The 15,234-nt window shown below is 33.0% G+C and overlaps 1 protein-coding gene across 2 annotated transcripts; it reads right to left on the reverse strand.

Annotated features, from left to right (window-relative positions):
- Positions 1 to 6,676: 6,676 nt before the first annotated feature.
- Positions 6,677 to 13,185, reverse strand: LOC112796475 (uncharacterized). Of its 2 annotated transcripts, XM_072235327.1 has the most exons (14): positions 12,731 to 13,185; positions 12,176 to 12,648; positions 11,909 to 12,045; positions 11,628 to 11,780; positions 11,396 to 11,526; positions 10,867 to 11,100; positions 10,441 to 10,619; positions 9,746 to 9,846; positions 8,904 to 9,059; positions 8,351 to 8,406; positions 8,184 to 8,241; positions 7,767 to 7,887; positions 7,579 to 7,689; positions 6,677 to 7,073 (listed from the first exon to the last, which is right to left on the reverse strand). In XM_072235327.1, the coding sequence occupies exons 2-14, from the start codon at positions 12,198 to 12,200 to the stop codon at positions 6,964 to 6,966; spliced, it is 1,572 nt and encodes a 523-aa protein (XP_072091428.1). In that variant the 5' UTR covers positions 12,201 to 12,648; positions 12,731 to 13,185; the 3' UTR covers positions 6,677 to 6,963. The 2 variants fall into 2 exon arrangements, with proteins under 2 accessions (XP_072091428.1, XP_072091427.1); XM_072235326.1 differs by having other exon boundaries at positions 12,176 to 13,185.
- Between the last annotated feature and the right edge of the window lie 2,049 nt (positions 13,186 to 15,234).

The following is a 15,234-nucleotide window of genomic DNA, read 5'->3' on the forward strand; positions in this document are numbered from 1 at the left end:
CATGCTAACAACTAGGGTTGGAAGTGAGTCAAGCCAGCTGATGAGCCAGTTCGAACTCGACTCATTAATAGCTCGATAAGCTAAGTTTGTGAGCTGGTGAGCCAAGCTTGAGCTTGGAATTGAGCTCATAAATTAAATGAGCCGAACTTGAGCTTGGATAAGCTCAGCTCATTAGCTCGTGAGCTGGCTCAATTATATATATAATTAATACACATATTTTATATGCATCTAGTCTATACTTTTAATATTATATATATACATATAAAATAGTAATATATAATTATATATATTAATGATATTAATTATTTAAAATTTTATATTTATTTATTACATATAATTTTGATGTAGGATATAAATAAAAAATTTATATTTATTGATAGATAAATAATATATAAAATTGTTCTTTTCAAATATTTTTTTAAAATATATAAGTTATAATTTATTGATATAAAATTATAGATTATGTATTTATGTTTCTATTATTTGAGCCAGCTCGTGAGCTTTTGGTGAGTCGGACTTGAGTTTAAGAAATAGGCTCGATTGTTAATGAGTCGAGCCGTGAGCCAAGCTCAATTTTGGTGAGCCGAGCTTGAGCTTGGTCTAACTCGGCTCAACTCGACTCACTTCCAGCCCTACTAACAACCACACAAAGACGAATCTCTAACCTTCAACACACGGTTAAAGAAAAAAGGTACCCCAATAATTAAACTAAGTGTACATTAAAATTAATTATTAATATAAAATATATATTAAAAATAAATTCAATAATATATATATATATATTATATAAATACATAATAATTAATTTTAGTAATTAGTTTTGATGTATAAATAAAATTTTTTATAATAAAAATAATAAAGGGCGTAATCTTATTTTGGTCTTTCAAATTTAAAGTGTCATATCTGAATCTAAAAAAGTTTTATTTAGTTTTAATATAGTTCCACCGCGATGTCAAAGTTAAATAATTAACGAAATGTCCTATATGACAACAGTACAAGAACAAAGTTGATAATTTAGAGAACAAGTACAAGCTCTCAAGGCACAAAATTAATCGTGTACATTTATTTATCATTCTCCTTAATTCTATAAAAAATATTTCATTTAAATTGTAAGAAAAATAATAAATAAATGTACAAATGCATTTTGTGCTTCTCGAGTTTTTACTTGTTCACCAGATTATCCATCTTATTTTTGTACTACTGTCATATAAAAGATATTCCGTTAATTATTTAACTTTGACCTCACAGAACTACATTAAAACTAAATGAAACTTTTTTTAATTCAAAGAGAACACTTTAAACATTAAAGACCATAATATAATCAATTTAATACTTTATAATATTTAATCCCCTTTTTCATATTTATGGCTTGGCTCTCTCATCTTTCTCTCTGATGAGTTTAACTTCTTTTTATTCGCAATACGATAAACCCTACCAACCCAATTATATTAGGTATCTATGTATCTATCTTCCCAAGAACAAACACTTCACATCTCCATCTTCTATCTCATAACATACATACACATAGAATAGATTCTTCAATCCTCGGATGAACATTACATTATTATAATTATAACTATAATCTAGCATTGTTGCATGGCTAGTGGTGCACCATTTCCTTCTTCCTTTACTTCTTTTGTGACACTTTTCTTCTTTTCGTTGCTCTTAGCTTTTCACTTTTCTATGGCTATTCCAATAAAACACACCTTCTTCACTCCTTTAACTTCAAGCAAGAGGAACACCTTGAATACCATGGTAGTAGCTTCACCTTCACCTTCAAGAGAAGCCACTAAGAAGAACAATAATGTTCTTGATAGAAGAGCTTCACGACCTCCATCATTTCAATGGCGAAATAAGATCTTCAACGTAAGTCAACATGAAGTTCCTAGTGGTCCAAACCCTATCTCAAACAGGTAAATATAAATTTAAATTGAAAAAAAAAATAATAATGTTCTAGCTAAGAGAGGTTTAATTTATGGTGGTTTTCACTTTTCAGGGTTTTCTTTTAAGCTTTATGCCTTCTTCCTTTTTTATGTTATTAATTATTTATATTATTTTATTTCCAATTTTTGTTGGTCCATAATATATTATTATTCTTTAGTTTCCATTTGCAAAATATTATTAAAGAGAATTGGGTTTGGATCGGAGATTCTAGGGATTTTTTCAGAATAGCATGCAGCAGCAGATTGGTGTGAGTAATGATGAAGTTCTCTTCATATGATTGTGTAAAAACTGAACCGCACGTAGTAATATCAATTACAATAATAATCATTTAAATATGTGAATATATATGATTACTTCTTTTTCAGGATTGTCATCATATAGCTCTTTTTTTTTCTATTATTTTCTCAATTATTATTACTGCCCTCAATCAACAGACCATGTCTTTATGATGCTAATAAATTTGACTCGTTTCCAAACCGATCTAATTAGTAATTAAGATCTACTATAGCAATTTTTTTTTTATTATTGGTGACATACTACATTTTTTTTGGGAAGAGGGGGGGTGGGGGGAGTGAACTATTTTGGGAAGGGGGTGTGAAAGTGCACTAATTAGGAAGGTTATTCCAGTCATTTTGTTTAATATAGATTCAACTAGAGCTATGGAGAGATCATAAATTAAATTGGTAAAGAAATATCTAACCACCAAGAATTAATCAATAGTCCTTTTTAAAGAATAAAGGTTTGCTTATTAATATGTGCTTTAAGATTACTTATTAAGATTTTTAATGTAAAATTTTATATTATAAATTTTAAAATATTATGTATGCGTGTAAAAAAATAGTCATCGCATTAGTCATTATATGTATTTATATATAAATATATGTATTATATGTAGTATAATTTATTTTTAATATATTTGTTGTATGAGCAATGCTAGGGGCCAGCAATTTTTGTGACTGTTAGCCATCAACTAGCCATCAATGATGATTTAATGGTGTGAGATTGGTGTGAGATTTTATCTAATGGCTCACCTTCCTCTGCTGGTTACATGCTGGCCAAAATTCAACAAAACTGCTGGTCCCTAGATTTTTCCTTGTTGTATTTTAATATGTGTTCTATATGAATGACTTATTTAGTGACTAATTTTTTTATACTTAATATAATTATAATAAATTAAAAGATTTAGCTGATATATTTTAAAAATGCATATTAAAATTATTATTAATAAAATTTATTTTAATAAATTCATAATAAATGTAATAAAAATTTAAATTTTATATTTTTTATATAAAACTTTTTTTTATTTATAACTTTGGACACATATTAGTTAAATTCCTAATTAAAATTTTGAAAATTTTAATGCACTACAAAAAAGCTTTATCATTAATTAACAGCAAATTTCAAATAAGAGTACAGAAATTAATACAACTGGCTCTGTCTACCTATTATTGAGAAAAGGGAATCTATCTGCTTAATGGGTAATTATCCAAAGGATGAAAAAAAAAAAAAAATCACACACACATAGAGGGTAGGGACATAATGATTAAACTTGCAATGAAGGTTTTGAAAGTCCTTTTTGTTTAGACGAGGAGTTTCCGATCCTCATTGCCATTCACACACAAAATAATAATAAGAAATTAGTTAACTTGTGTGTTAACCACATATTTTAAAATATAATAATAAATTTTTTTGAAATATTATTTATTTATTTTATTAAAAATAAAAAAAATGTTATTTTTTTTTTTACCAATTTTTATAAAAGATTTTTTATAGTGTTCTTAATCTATATCTTTAGGACACACAATAAAAAAATCTTAATAATAAAAAGGAGAACTTGAGTTAACAAAAGTGTTCACAAACATACATCTCTCATCTACCATTGTTTTGCGTGAAAAAGTTAAAACACAAATTTGGCATTCAACAAAGCTGTGTTTGAAGGGTCAATATCCTTGGTCCCTTATTTACCCAAAATAGCCTCATCACTCTCACCACAACTTACGTGGTATCCTTTGTCCCTCTCCCTTTAAATTGAAACAAAACATTATTATTATAGGCTCGCTTATCAGTTCACTTGTTAATTAATGTATGTATATGTATCCTTAATATGTTGTCCTATATGTTTCTTTAATTTCTTCTTCGAATGGTGTTCGTTTAAGATTAAAAAGTGAATATCAATTGAATATCCAAGATGATTTAAAAATCTAAAAAATTATTTTAAGTGTTCAAATAGAAGCGATGATATAAAATATGTTTATTTTTGATAAAAAAAATTTAGATGAGCTCAATATTTGTTATAGTAAAGTTTTTTTTTTTTTTTTTTACGGTATCTCTTGACTCAACCATTTAAAATTATTCTATTATGAATACATGAATTTTATTTAAGAATTTATTATTGACTAATAAATATATACTACTTACTAAAATAATCTTCATGAATTTACGTCAAAAGCAAAATTAAAATCGAATTCTAATAGAATTCAAATTCTTTTGCCAAAAAAAATGTCAACCATATTTTTAAAAAAATACTTCTAAGAATTATTTAAAAAAAATGATAAAGTCGAACTTGAAACTGCATATACTTAAATGAAATATACAAAAAATTAACTACTTAATTAATGAGTACAATAATATACATTTTCTTTCTTCAGATCGTACTTTCTAATTTGTTCATCATGCATGCATGTGGACATGCCAAGGATTCTGACTAATTATTAGGCCTCTTTATTTGCTTATTTAGATGACTAGATGTTTATTGGGTTTTTAATAACTCTATTAACTATTAATGGTATCCACTTCGATCATGATTTGAATTTTCGGGACATAGTAGCTATATATTCATCAAGATTCCATATAGAATTAATCATCTTAAATTATCGTTTAGCATCTTGTGGAATGAAAAGCATAGCATGGTACCACTTACCAAATTCATTGTCAAATTTAATGGATGTTACTCACACTTTAAATCCAATATATTTTCTTTTCTTTTTATTTTCCACCGCGTACCATCCCATCATATCCCATTTAAACTTTTTTTTTAGTTTTGATTTAGATTTTGATAAATAATTTTACATAATCTTTTAATCAAATTCAAGCGTTAAGATAATTTTTTAAATTGTGAGTTTAAAAATTAATTACTTTTACAGATATGACAATACACGATTAGATAATTGTATATTTTTTTTTACAAGGTCAATATATTTAAATTAAATTCTTTAATTAAACCTAACATAATATCGGTTGATTTTAGACAAGATATCTAAAAGAGGGATAGGTAAAGCATTTGGGCATGATTTTGTTTCTACTTTTTGGTTTTAAGGGTCTTGTCACTTTAAATAAGTTACTTTAATTTCTTATAAGACTCAACCCAAGCTAATGGTGCTTTTGTAAGAGTATGGCTTGAGAATGTTTGTCAAACAAAAAAGATGTCAAAAGAACTGCGTGTAGCTGCTTTGACAAAAGCAACCAAAGTGCCTTGACAGCTTTCCTTTTCATCCACACTCTTTTCTTTATTTGGATTTTTCAGTTTCCTTTTAATTCATTTTAATTATATTCCAATTTCATTATTCAAATATTTCATTTTTTAGTTTAATATAAAGCACGGATACTTTGTTAAGTTGTCGTGTCCGCGTGTCGGACACATTTCGGACACGACACTCACCAACACTCGTCCGACACATGTGTCTGCTGTGTCCAACTGTGTCTTAATAAAAAGTAAAAAATTCTTTTTCAGATACGCTTGGATACACATAAATACCATCACGTGCCAGCGTGTCCAATCTTATTCTTAACATATATTCTTGAAATAAATTTAGATATAGTATATATTATTATTTATTAAAACAAAAATATTTTAAAAACTTGATATAATTAAAATAAGACATTAAAATTAATTAAAAAAATTAATTTATATTTTAATATCAATAAAATATCAAAATATCATTATGATTTATCTAAAAAAGACTTTATATCTCATATGTATGCGTGTCCCCGTATCTTATAAGATTTTAAAATTCTCGTGTCGGCACGTCCCATATCCGTGTCAGTGTCCGTGCATCATAGAGTTTATTTATTTATTTTTGGATTCTGAATTTCTGATCTTGAAGAATGAAGACAAGCAGAAAATTTTCATATTAACACATCTTGTGTTAAAAAGATATGGGTGTGAGAGCATGCTATAAATGATTTTTTTAATAAAAAGTTTATTTATTAGTTTGATCATATTTTCTGAAATTGATGGATTGAGAATCAATTCAAATTAGGTGTAATAATACCTATTTGGTCTTTCAGAGATTTTGTATTTCAATCTAATTTCTTTTTAATCTTTTGCTAAGAAAATAGGAAAAATAGGATATGCACATGCTCAAGGTGGAAAACAAATTTTGAATTTCAATAATTCCAAGATTGCACATGGTGAGAATCAAACCAAAGACCTTAGTGTTTGCAATGTCTTGAAGCTTGGTCATTCACACTTAAGCTAACCAAACAATAATGTTTTTATTTCTCATTAATAATGTTAATTATAGTTTATGTTTAATTAGTTTATAATAAAAATTTCAATTAATTCTACATTTTATGTTTATTTGCTCATGTGAATAATTGCCATAGGACAATTCTCACAAGGTCAAATTAAAATACACAACTAAATTCACCTAATATTATCAAGTTTTTCTAAAGCAAAAATGTTAATAAAATGAGAAAATAAAATCTTAAATGCCAAATAAATATAGCAAAATTCATCCACAATAAAAATCATAAATTCAATAATAACTAAACATCTACTTTCTTGATACCATTGACCAAACACTGAAATCGCAATCCAAATAAATCAAGAAATCAAATCTTAAAATAAAAGCCTATCCCAAGATATATCTAGTTATCTACAACCCTGGTAGTTCAGAAATCAGAAGGACCTAATTTACATTTGCATAGGGCTTTCATTTAAGCATATTACATAAACTATCATATCAAAATTTGGTGTGTATATATTTATAGCATAATACTAGTAGCAGTGTAGGAGCTTCACACACATAACCAGCGCATATAAAATAGTCCTTCATCATGTGATCCAAGCCATGCACTCATACAAGATTCATGCTTGTGTTGGTTCTTTTCATCCTCATCTTTAAACCCTATACACTCAAATAATATAGTTCAAGATTAGCAACCTCTAAAACTATGCTCTCAAAAGTTCCGAGTCGCAAGAAGATTGAAATTACAACTTCTTCTAAAAATCGCACATGGTATAAATTGACCCTAAATTATAAAACACAACTCTGAATTTATTTATGTTACTAAAGTTAAAAAAGGGCAGCCCGATGCACAAGCATCCCATGTTAACACAGGTTCTGAGAAGGGATGCACCCAAAGAGTGTGATGTACGCAGCCTAGCCTGTTTCCACGGCTTGAACCTGTGATCTTTAAGGTCATACGGAGACAACTCAACTGTTGCTCCAAGGCTCCCCCTCTATGTTAAAAGTTAATAGCATCTAAATTCGGGGATAAAATTTTGTGTTTTCTAATTTATGTATGAGCAAAAGTTCTTTAAGTAGATGAAATTGTAGTTTCTTTTTCTCACAAATAGGAAAATTTATTAAATTGAATGGAGAAAGGCCAAAATCATATTGGGGTCACTACCTTTACATGATTGATAGCAAACACTGGAGAGAACTGAATCACAGAATTTTTCCTCAAAAAGAAGTTTGCCAGTTTTGATACTCCACGACCGTAGGTTGCGATCCTCTCCACCTGAGTGAGACAACTAAATCAGAATTTTTCGAAACTCAAGGATGAGAATCAGATAGCATATTTGAAATGACATCCACCTGACATAACAAATCTCTCATCTGGGTCAACACCGAGTTGTATACGCGAATGGGAATTCACATGCCCTTCATAAGATTGAACAGAACCTCTCTGAAGCAGGCGAAGATCATAGAGCCTCATCTATAATCAAAACGAAAAGATCGCATAAGAAATAATTTCTCTCATGCAGTTGGCACATTGAAATGATTGCTACAAAGGCCATTTACGTAACATTTTCTTTCCTAGTTAGCGAGTTGTAGTAACATAAAAGAAGTTCCACCACAAAAAGTGACAGATAAACTAAAGTGGACCTACTTCTGCAGTTTAAATTCAAGCAAATTTCTTTAATTAATATAAATGTCTAGGCATTCTGAACCATGATGAGCAGAGTTAAATGATAAATATTAGCTAGTGGTCTTCCTAAAGAATCAACTAACCGTTCCGTCCATGGAGCTTGCCAAGAAGTACTGATCATCATACTGAAGTGATACCAAACTATTGTCGAATCCGCGAAAAAAGATAAGAAATAGTTGGTCGAAATAGATTAATTTCCAGTTAAGAAACAAGTCGAATAGCAATTGGCAGGGGATAAAGACTGACTAACCTGGATATAGATGAAGGCATTCTAATGGTAAGAGAAGGGTCTATATCTCCACTGAGCTACAATCACCACATAGAAGGTCTCAGATACAACCCCGTAGTACAACAAATAAGAAGTTCCATCAGATAAGAAATTTCAACAGACTTAAACGCACAAAATGCAGACGAAACTACTAGATGATTTTAAACAATAAATAATTAAGAAATATGAATTATTAGGAGTTTTAAACCCTAAACCCTGGTAAAAGTTGAACATTCATTTGTTTTCTTTTTCTTTCCCAAACAGAGTCTCAAAAATCTTATTATTAGGAGTTCCAAACCCGAATTATTTATGATGATATAGATAATTCAGCTTCACCTAATCTTCTAGTCGTTGTTATGCCAAACCTACCAGCTTCGCACTTTGCAGATTTATACACATTGATTTATATATTTTGTATCTACTAACCAATCTTACTATAAAATATTCAGATTGTTTATTGAAAGTTGATCCTTTCCTTAAACCTTTATTTTTTTTTTATATTTTTATTTAAAAAAGAAAAAAGCAAAAAAACCACCTTGAACCATTCTTTACTAGAATTTCGAACTTTCTTATTTGGTGATGCATAAGGTATCCTATGTTCAATAAGTGTTCGCGAGACTCTTTCTCTTTTCTCACGGAAATCTACACCGACAATTGCTCCATTTCTGAGTCCACATAAAACCAGATTTCCCTGCAACCAAAAAAAAAAAAAAAAGATTCACACATCCACAATCATGGATAGACAGATATGACATGATTTGAAAACACTCTAAAAACATAAAATAGAACAAACTAACAAAATATCTTTCAATTTGGGGGAGAGAAAATTTATTTAAGAGAAGAAGTAAACAATGGGGTAAAAAAAATCTCTAACATAAGGTAATTATATGATATCATCACTGCCTAAACAAAAACATCCAAGTACATCAGAAGAAGTCTGGATAGAAAGCCTCTAATAAAAACCATGGGTTCTTAACCAAAAAGAATCCATGAGAAGATCACATCATTAGGGATAAATATCAAGAGAAACAGAAACGTTGACTTTGACAGAATACACTAAATCGTCAATTTTTTTTCCCCTAAATTTGGATATAGCAAACTCTTGCTACATTTTTCACTCAAAAAGGAAAAAGCATCTGGACCTTGTTAATTAGGGGAGTCAGTAGACTATATATAAAGAGAGGAAGGGATTAATATGAAGTCCTGGCATCTATTGTAAGTCATGGAGAGTTGAGGAGCTCTGGCTATTGCTGTTAATCCTATATCAATAAACAGATTCGTTTATTAAAAAAAATCTCTCTTTAATAAAAGAATTTCATTAAGATGGAGAGAATAATAATAATACAAGATAAAAGATGAATAAATACAGAAACTTACTGAATTCACAATCTGCTGTGCAAAGATATCACTTTTACATCGTAAAAACCATGATCTCCTCCCAGTTGCCAAATCCACCAATGCAGCTCCCATGTTGGTACCTATAAAAGATAAAGAACAGCACAAATGAATACTTCACAGAAAATTAGATATACTATATGCTCAGATGTTTCTCGTGGGAAAAGGGTGTATATATATATATCACAAACACAATTGCTCATCTTCATGAACTACCAAGACATTTAGTATTTAAACCTTTCCTATGGCCCATTTTTCACATTATCGTATCTTAATTGATATAAATGGAAGCAAAAGGTAAACAGAAGGCACAGGTAAAACAGATCGTTCACAACCACATTGATGTGGGCTAAGTAAATCATTCAATTTAGCTGGACTGCAGGAGTGTACAAGTTAAAAGTGAATAACGGATTCTTGGACTATGAATAGCATCAGTATTTAATTCCAAATTATAATGAATGTGCATTTCGCTGGGGAAAAAATGTTTCTCAATCCAGCATGCATATAAAACTGTTAATTAAAAATATGGTCATAAGTCAGGGCCTAAAACTATTCATCCGCTATGCCCTATATAATAACAAACATGAGACATTACATATTTTGCATGTCCAAAAAGTTGTAAATACAGATTCCATAAAAAATGTAACTTGGCCATATCTGAACAATGTATAACTTACCAATTATAGCCCGATGTCTACTATAATCATATTCTGCTGTCCAAATGGTACACTTGAAAGAAGCAACTTCATCCAGTCTGCTCCATGTGTTCAGTATACCTGACCCAAGATCTAATGATTCCACAAGGCCAAGAGAATAAATTGACCCACCGGATGTCTCTGAACCCAAAGTTGTAAACCTATTCACCATGTTAAGATCTTCCACCTTAAGATTAATTTCAATGAGAGAACTATTTTGTTATGCACTTGTGCAAAAAGAGAGAAGAAAATCTTGATTGTTAAATCTCATATAAAGATTAGAAGTTACTTAATCACATGACGATTTAAAAGTGTTAGGTGAATTTATATTTTAACTTTGTGTGTATACATGTAGAGAACTGAAGTATAGATTGAAGAGAAAATTGTACTAAAAAAGCAAAAGGATACAATGCATGTCCAACAATAGGACCGCCATTTGCAGCATGAGAAGAACACTCCGGGCCTGATCTTATGCAAGATATACCAGATGACATAACCACGGACCCTCCAGTAGGTCTTGAAACTGGACCAGGCACCACATTATTCTCATCAGTTTTCCCTTTAGCATAATTCTTCACACAATCGGGCGTCCACTTAACCTCACCATCAAAATATCCCCCATCCCTTCCAACTTCACAAAGACTGCAAGTACAAAACTTCACAAACAACAACTAGTAAAATAGTAATCAACATTATACATCAAAGTTGAAGTTGATAAGAATGAATTAAGAATCCAAAAATTGAGGTAAATTAGCATAATCAATCACTTAGTAAAAAACTTAGTTGTTGCTATTGTTCCTGTATTATCTCACAAACAAAATACTATTTAAAATGTGAAATATCCAAGTGCGGTTCATGGTAAGCACAAATACACAATACAATAGTAAGAGAAAGCAAGTGCAAGTCCAAATATGGAACACATATAGATGTAGGTTACCTGAATGAGCCATTGGTGCTGCCTGTCAATATAACATCACTATCACATTCACCCTCAAATGTCTGCACACGGACATGCACCTGTTTCAAAGCACTAATACCAATCTTATCTGTTCCCTTATACTTCCATACCTGCAATTCAAAACACCCCCAAAAAAATTCATTTTAAGAAAAATAAAACTTGGTTGTTGAGACTGCTTTTCTTAAACATTTGGAATCACAGAACAAAATACCGAAGGCTGTGATGCTTGTATTTTCCTAAACTCCTCAGTGAAGTTACACTTGTAATTGTGGGAAGCAATGACACGATGACCATCTATCTCCCTAGCCTGAATCAACTTGGAGGTTCTGCTTCTAAGCTTCCTGCAACAACTCCTACTCTTTTCCTAGGTAACCAAAAATTAATCCATCAAGTCTTGATTTTTGACCATGATTACACTACCCAATAGGCCAAAATATTGAAGAATCATTGAACTAACAAAAGGAGTTGCAAATATAATGCTATAATTTATACCTGAGTTGAAGATGTTTGGGATGCTTTGTGAGTAGCATGCTTTGAAGATGAAGATGAAGAACGAGAAGAGCCTGGTATGGGACCTTTGATGGGGAAATACCTATTCTTCTCAGGGTCATAGTAAAACCCAGGAAGATCTGTCACACAAACACATAATTATTAACTAATTAATTAAGAAATTGCATTAAGCTTAATTTTGATTATTGTTGTGGTTATTATTAGGGGGAAAAAAGAATGGTTATGGAGACATGGAACAAATGAAATCACCTGGTGCTGGTGGCGGCGGTGGCATGATTTTGGTAACGAGAACGACCTAACGGCTAACGATTTAATTGATTGACGCGAAGACCTTGTTACCCGGGGGCGGGGGTGAAAATGCCACCGTTTTGATGTGGCGGACTATAACAACTGATCAAGTCTGATATACTGTGACTTTTCTTTGTTCTTAGAAGCAATGTTGTCAGAACCGAACCGGTGATCGAACCGGTCAGGCTACTGGGTCACTGGGTCACTGGTTCAATCGGTGGGTCACTGGTTGAACCGGTTGACCCGGTCCCACATAAGTAAAATGTATAAAATAGCTAAAAACTAAAAAATTAACAGTTAAAAAACATATGTAAACTATCAAACAGAAATCAAACTACCAAAACAGAAATCAAACTATCAAAAAATTATCTTGAAAATCAAACATATGTAACCAATCAAACATGCTCTCAAGTCTCAAGTCATCTGCCTGAAATCTGAATACCATAACTAATCAATCTACAATAATCAGTTAACACTGCTCTGGAATCTGGATAATTAATAAACTGAAGTACTTACCTCCACGGCTGCACGGCTGGACGCCTGTACCCTGGACCTGGAGGGATGGAGCGACGACCGTCGAGCAGAGAAGAGGGAGACCTGGAGATGGCGCGAGGAGCTTCGAGCAGAGAAGAGGGAGACCTGGAGGGATAGAGCGACCAGCGTCGAGCAGAGGAGAGGGAAACCTGGACGGAGACCTGGTGGGTGGCGCACTGCTCGGGATGTGGTGGTGAGGTGAGTGCCGCGTCGTTGAAGGAAGCTGAACGGCGCGACGAGGTGGCTGAAAGCGTGGAGGTGCAGCAGAGTAGGCGAGTAGCAGGGGAGGGACTAGGGAGTCATGGACTCATGGTGGATGGTGCCATGGTGATGGTGATGGTGGGAAACAGGGGAGGGAAGGGGATCTGGGAACTCAGAACTGGGATGGAGGCTAGGCTAGGGTTAACCAAAATGAAAGTATGAAACGCAGGCGCAGCAGCTCTTTTGTTTCTTTTTTTTTTTTAAATAAACGACGTCGTTTTCCTCTAGAAAAAAAAAAATTAAATTTCGAACCGGTCCGGGTTAAACGAAACCCGCCGGTTCACCGGTTTTAGTCAAACCCGGCCGGTTCAATTCGGGTTTTGCCGGTTCAATTCCTTGTCCGGTTCGATGCCTGACCCAGACCGGTTAAGGCACCGGTTCCCCGGTTTTCCGGTCCGACCGGCCGGGTCGGTCCGGTTCTGACAACATTGCTTAGAAGATGGTAAATAAATTCTCACCATGCACGTTTTTTAAATAATATAAAAACTGGATTTTTTATTTAAATTAAATAAATATAATATTTACCGATTTAAATGAACATAGAAGAATTTATTAAAGGATTTTGCTAGGTAAACAATGACTTTTGTAAATAATATTAACAGTGGACTTTAGAATTGATCCAACAAAGTAAAAAAATCACTCCACCCCTCAAATTACCTCGTAAACCTTAACATTAGGATAACTATCTGTAAACTTAGTGAATTGAACATCCAGCCATTGTTAACTGTGCATGAGTAAATCAAATCAAAAGAAATAATCATTCTATTAAAAATAATGAACATAATCATCTGCATACCTATTAAATTGAACATCCGACATATCTATTGTTCACATTGTTTAGTATTCTCATTGTCTACCTATACTTTTCCTTTACAAAAATACGTCGTTAGTCACATCTCAAATACAGTGGGGTGCTCCTAAAAATGGCCACATCTCGAGTACATTGACCCCGTTCTATGAAATGGAGTGTGCGAGGCATATCTCGGGTGCACCCGTGATATGAACAGGGGTGTATCTCGAATACAATGCATCCGAGATACGGTTGTTTTCTACTTTAGCCCACTACATCTGAGATACAACCGTGATATGAACATAAGCATATCTCGGATACACTGCATCCGAGATATGCGCGTTTTCTGATTCAGGTCAGAAAAGATCCAGGTTACTACCAGACTTGTCCTCTATATGTTTACCCATGTTGGTGTATATTTTTTTTATGAAAATATTATAATGTTGCAGATAAAAAATGGGCCCGTAACATCGAAAGTAACTAGTTATACAGAAATTATGTTTCATTACACATTAAACACATTTAATAACAATCACTACATCAAAGTGACAACATTGGAACAAAAAGGCCTAAATCTTAAACTGCATGCGTCGTCATGGATTCAAATCGGGGGCATAGGGACACCCACGTCTAGTGTGGCCCTCTCCGCGACAGAGCCCACATCCCTTCTCCGCACGCTCAATGGCATCCATCTCATTCCGGATCCGTGTGGATACCGACCTTCCCAATGCCTTCCTCCTCATAGCTGAGTCGGGCTTCAGGCATGCACCGTACCATGGAGGCCACATCTTTTCGTCTGGTATCGGCGAAAACTCCCTCTCATATACCTTGAATACAGAGGCCATCGTGTACACGGGGTCCACGAAATGATCCCACTCAATATTCATAGCTGCACATGCCACCAGGGCATGTCGACATGGGTAATGCAATGACTGGAACAGACCACAATCGCATGTACGCTTAGTCAAACAAACCCGATATAAAGTATGTGACCAACAATCCACCGGCTCCATCTTTTCCACGCTAAAAACGGATGCCATACGATCACAATGGGTGACTCGCAACATCGGCAGGCTCTCTCTGTTCTTATCTATAGCTGTCAACAGTCGCTGCGAGTAGATTTGTTCACCCTGTAACTGAGCACGTTCTTCGCGCCCTCTGCGCACGAACAACTATTACAACCTCTCATACGTTATCCGAACAATCACTGCCATTGGAAAATTCCTCGTTCCCTTCAGCAAGGCATTTATACACTCCGATAGGTTCGTTGTCATCTGACCATACCGAAGACCTTCGTCGCAATGTTGCAACCATAATCCTTCCTGAAACAAAAAGCCCAATCCATAATTTCACGGGATAGTGTACCGAAAGTATACAAGTACCAGTCGCATCCCTCCTTACTTGCACTATAAATAGCATTTATAAGGTACCTCTG

This window comes from Arachis hypogaea, chromosome 4 (genome assembly GCF_003086295.3).
Source record: "Arachis hypogaea cultivar Tifrunner chromosome 4, arahy.Tifrunner.gnm2.J5K5, whole genome shotgun sequence".
In the NCBI taxonomy this organism is placed as follows: domain Eukaryota; kingdom Viridiplantae; phylum Streptophyta; class Magnoliopsida; order Fabales; family Fabaceae; genus Arachis; species Arachis hypogaea.

Coding starts and splice junctions, on each gene's coding strand:
- LOC112796475 (XM_072235327.1), bottom strand. CDS start 12,200: ATGCCACCGCCGCCACCAGCACCAG. Junction 9,847..10,440: donor TAGACATCGGGCTATAATTG/GTAAGTTATACA, acceptor TATCTTTTATAG/GTACCAACATGGGAGCTGCA. Junction 9,060..9,745: donor CACAGCAGATTGTGAATTCA/GTAAGTTTCTGT, acceptor TTTTGGTTGCAG/GGAAATCTGGTTTTATGTGG.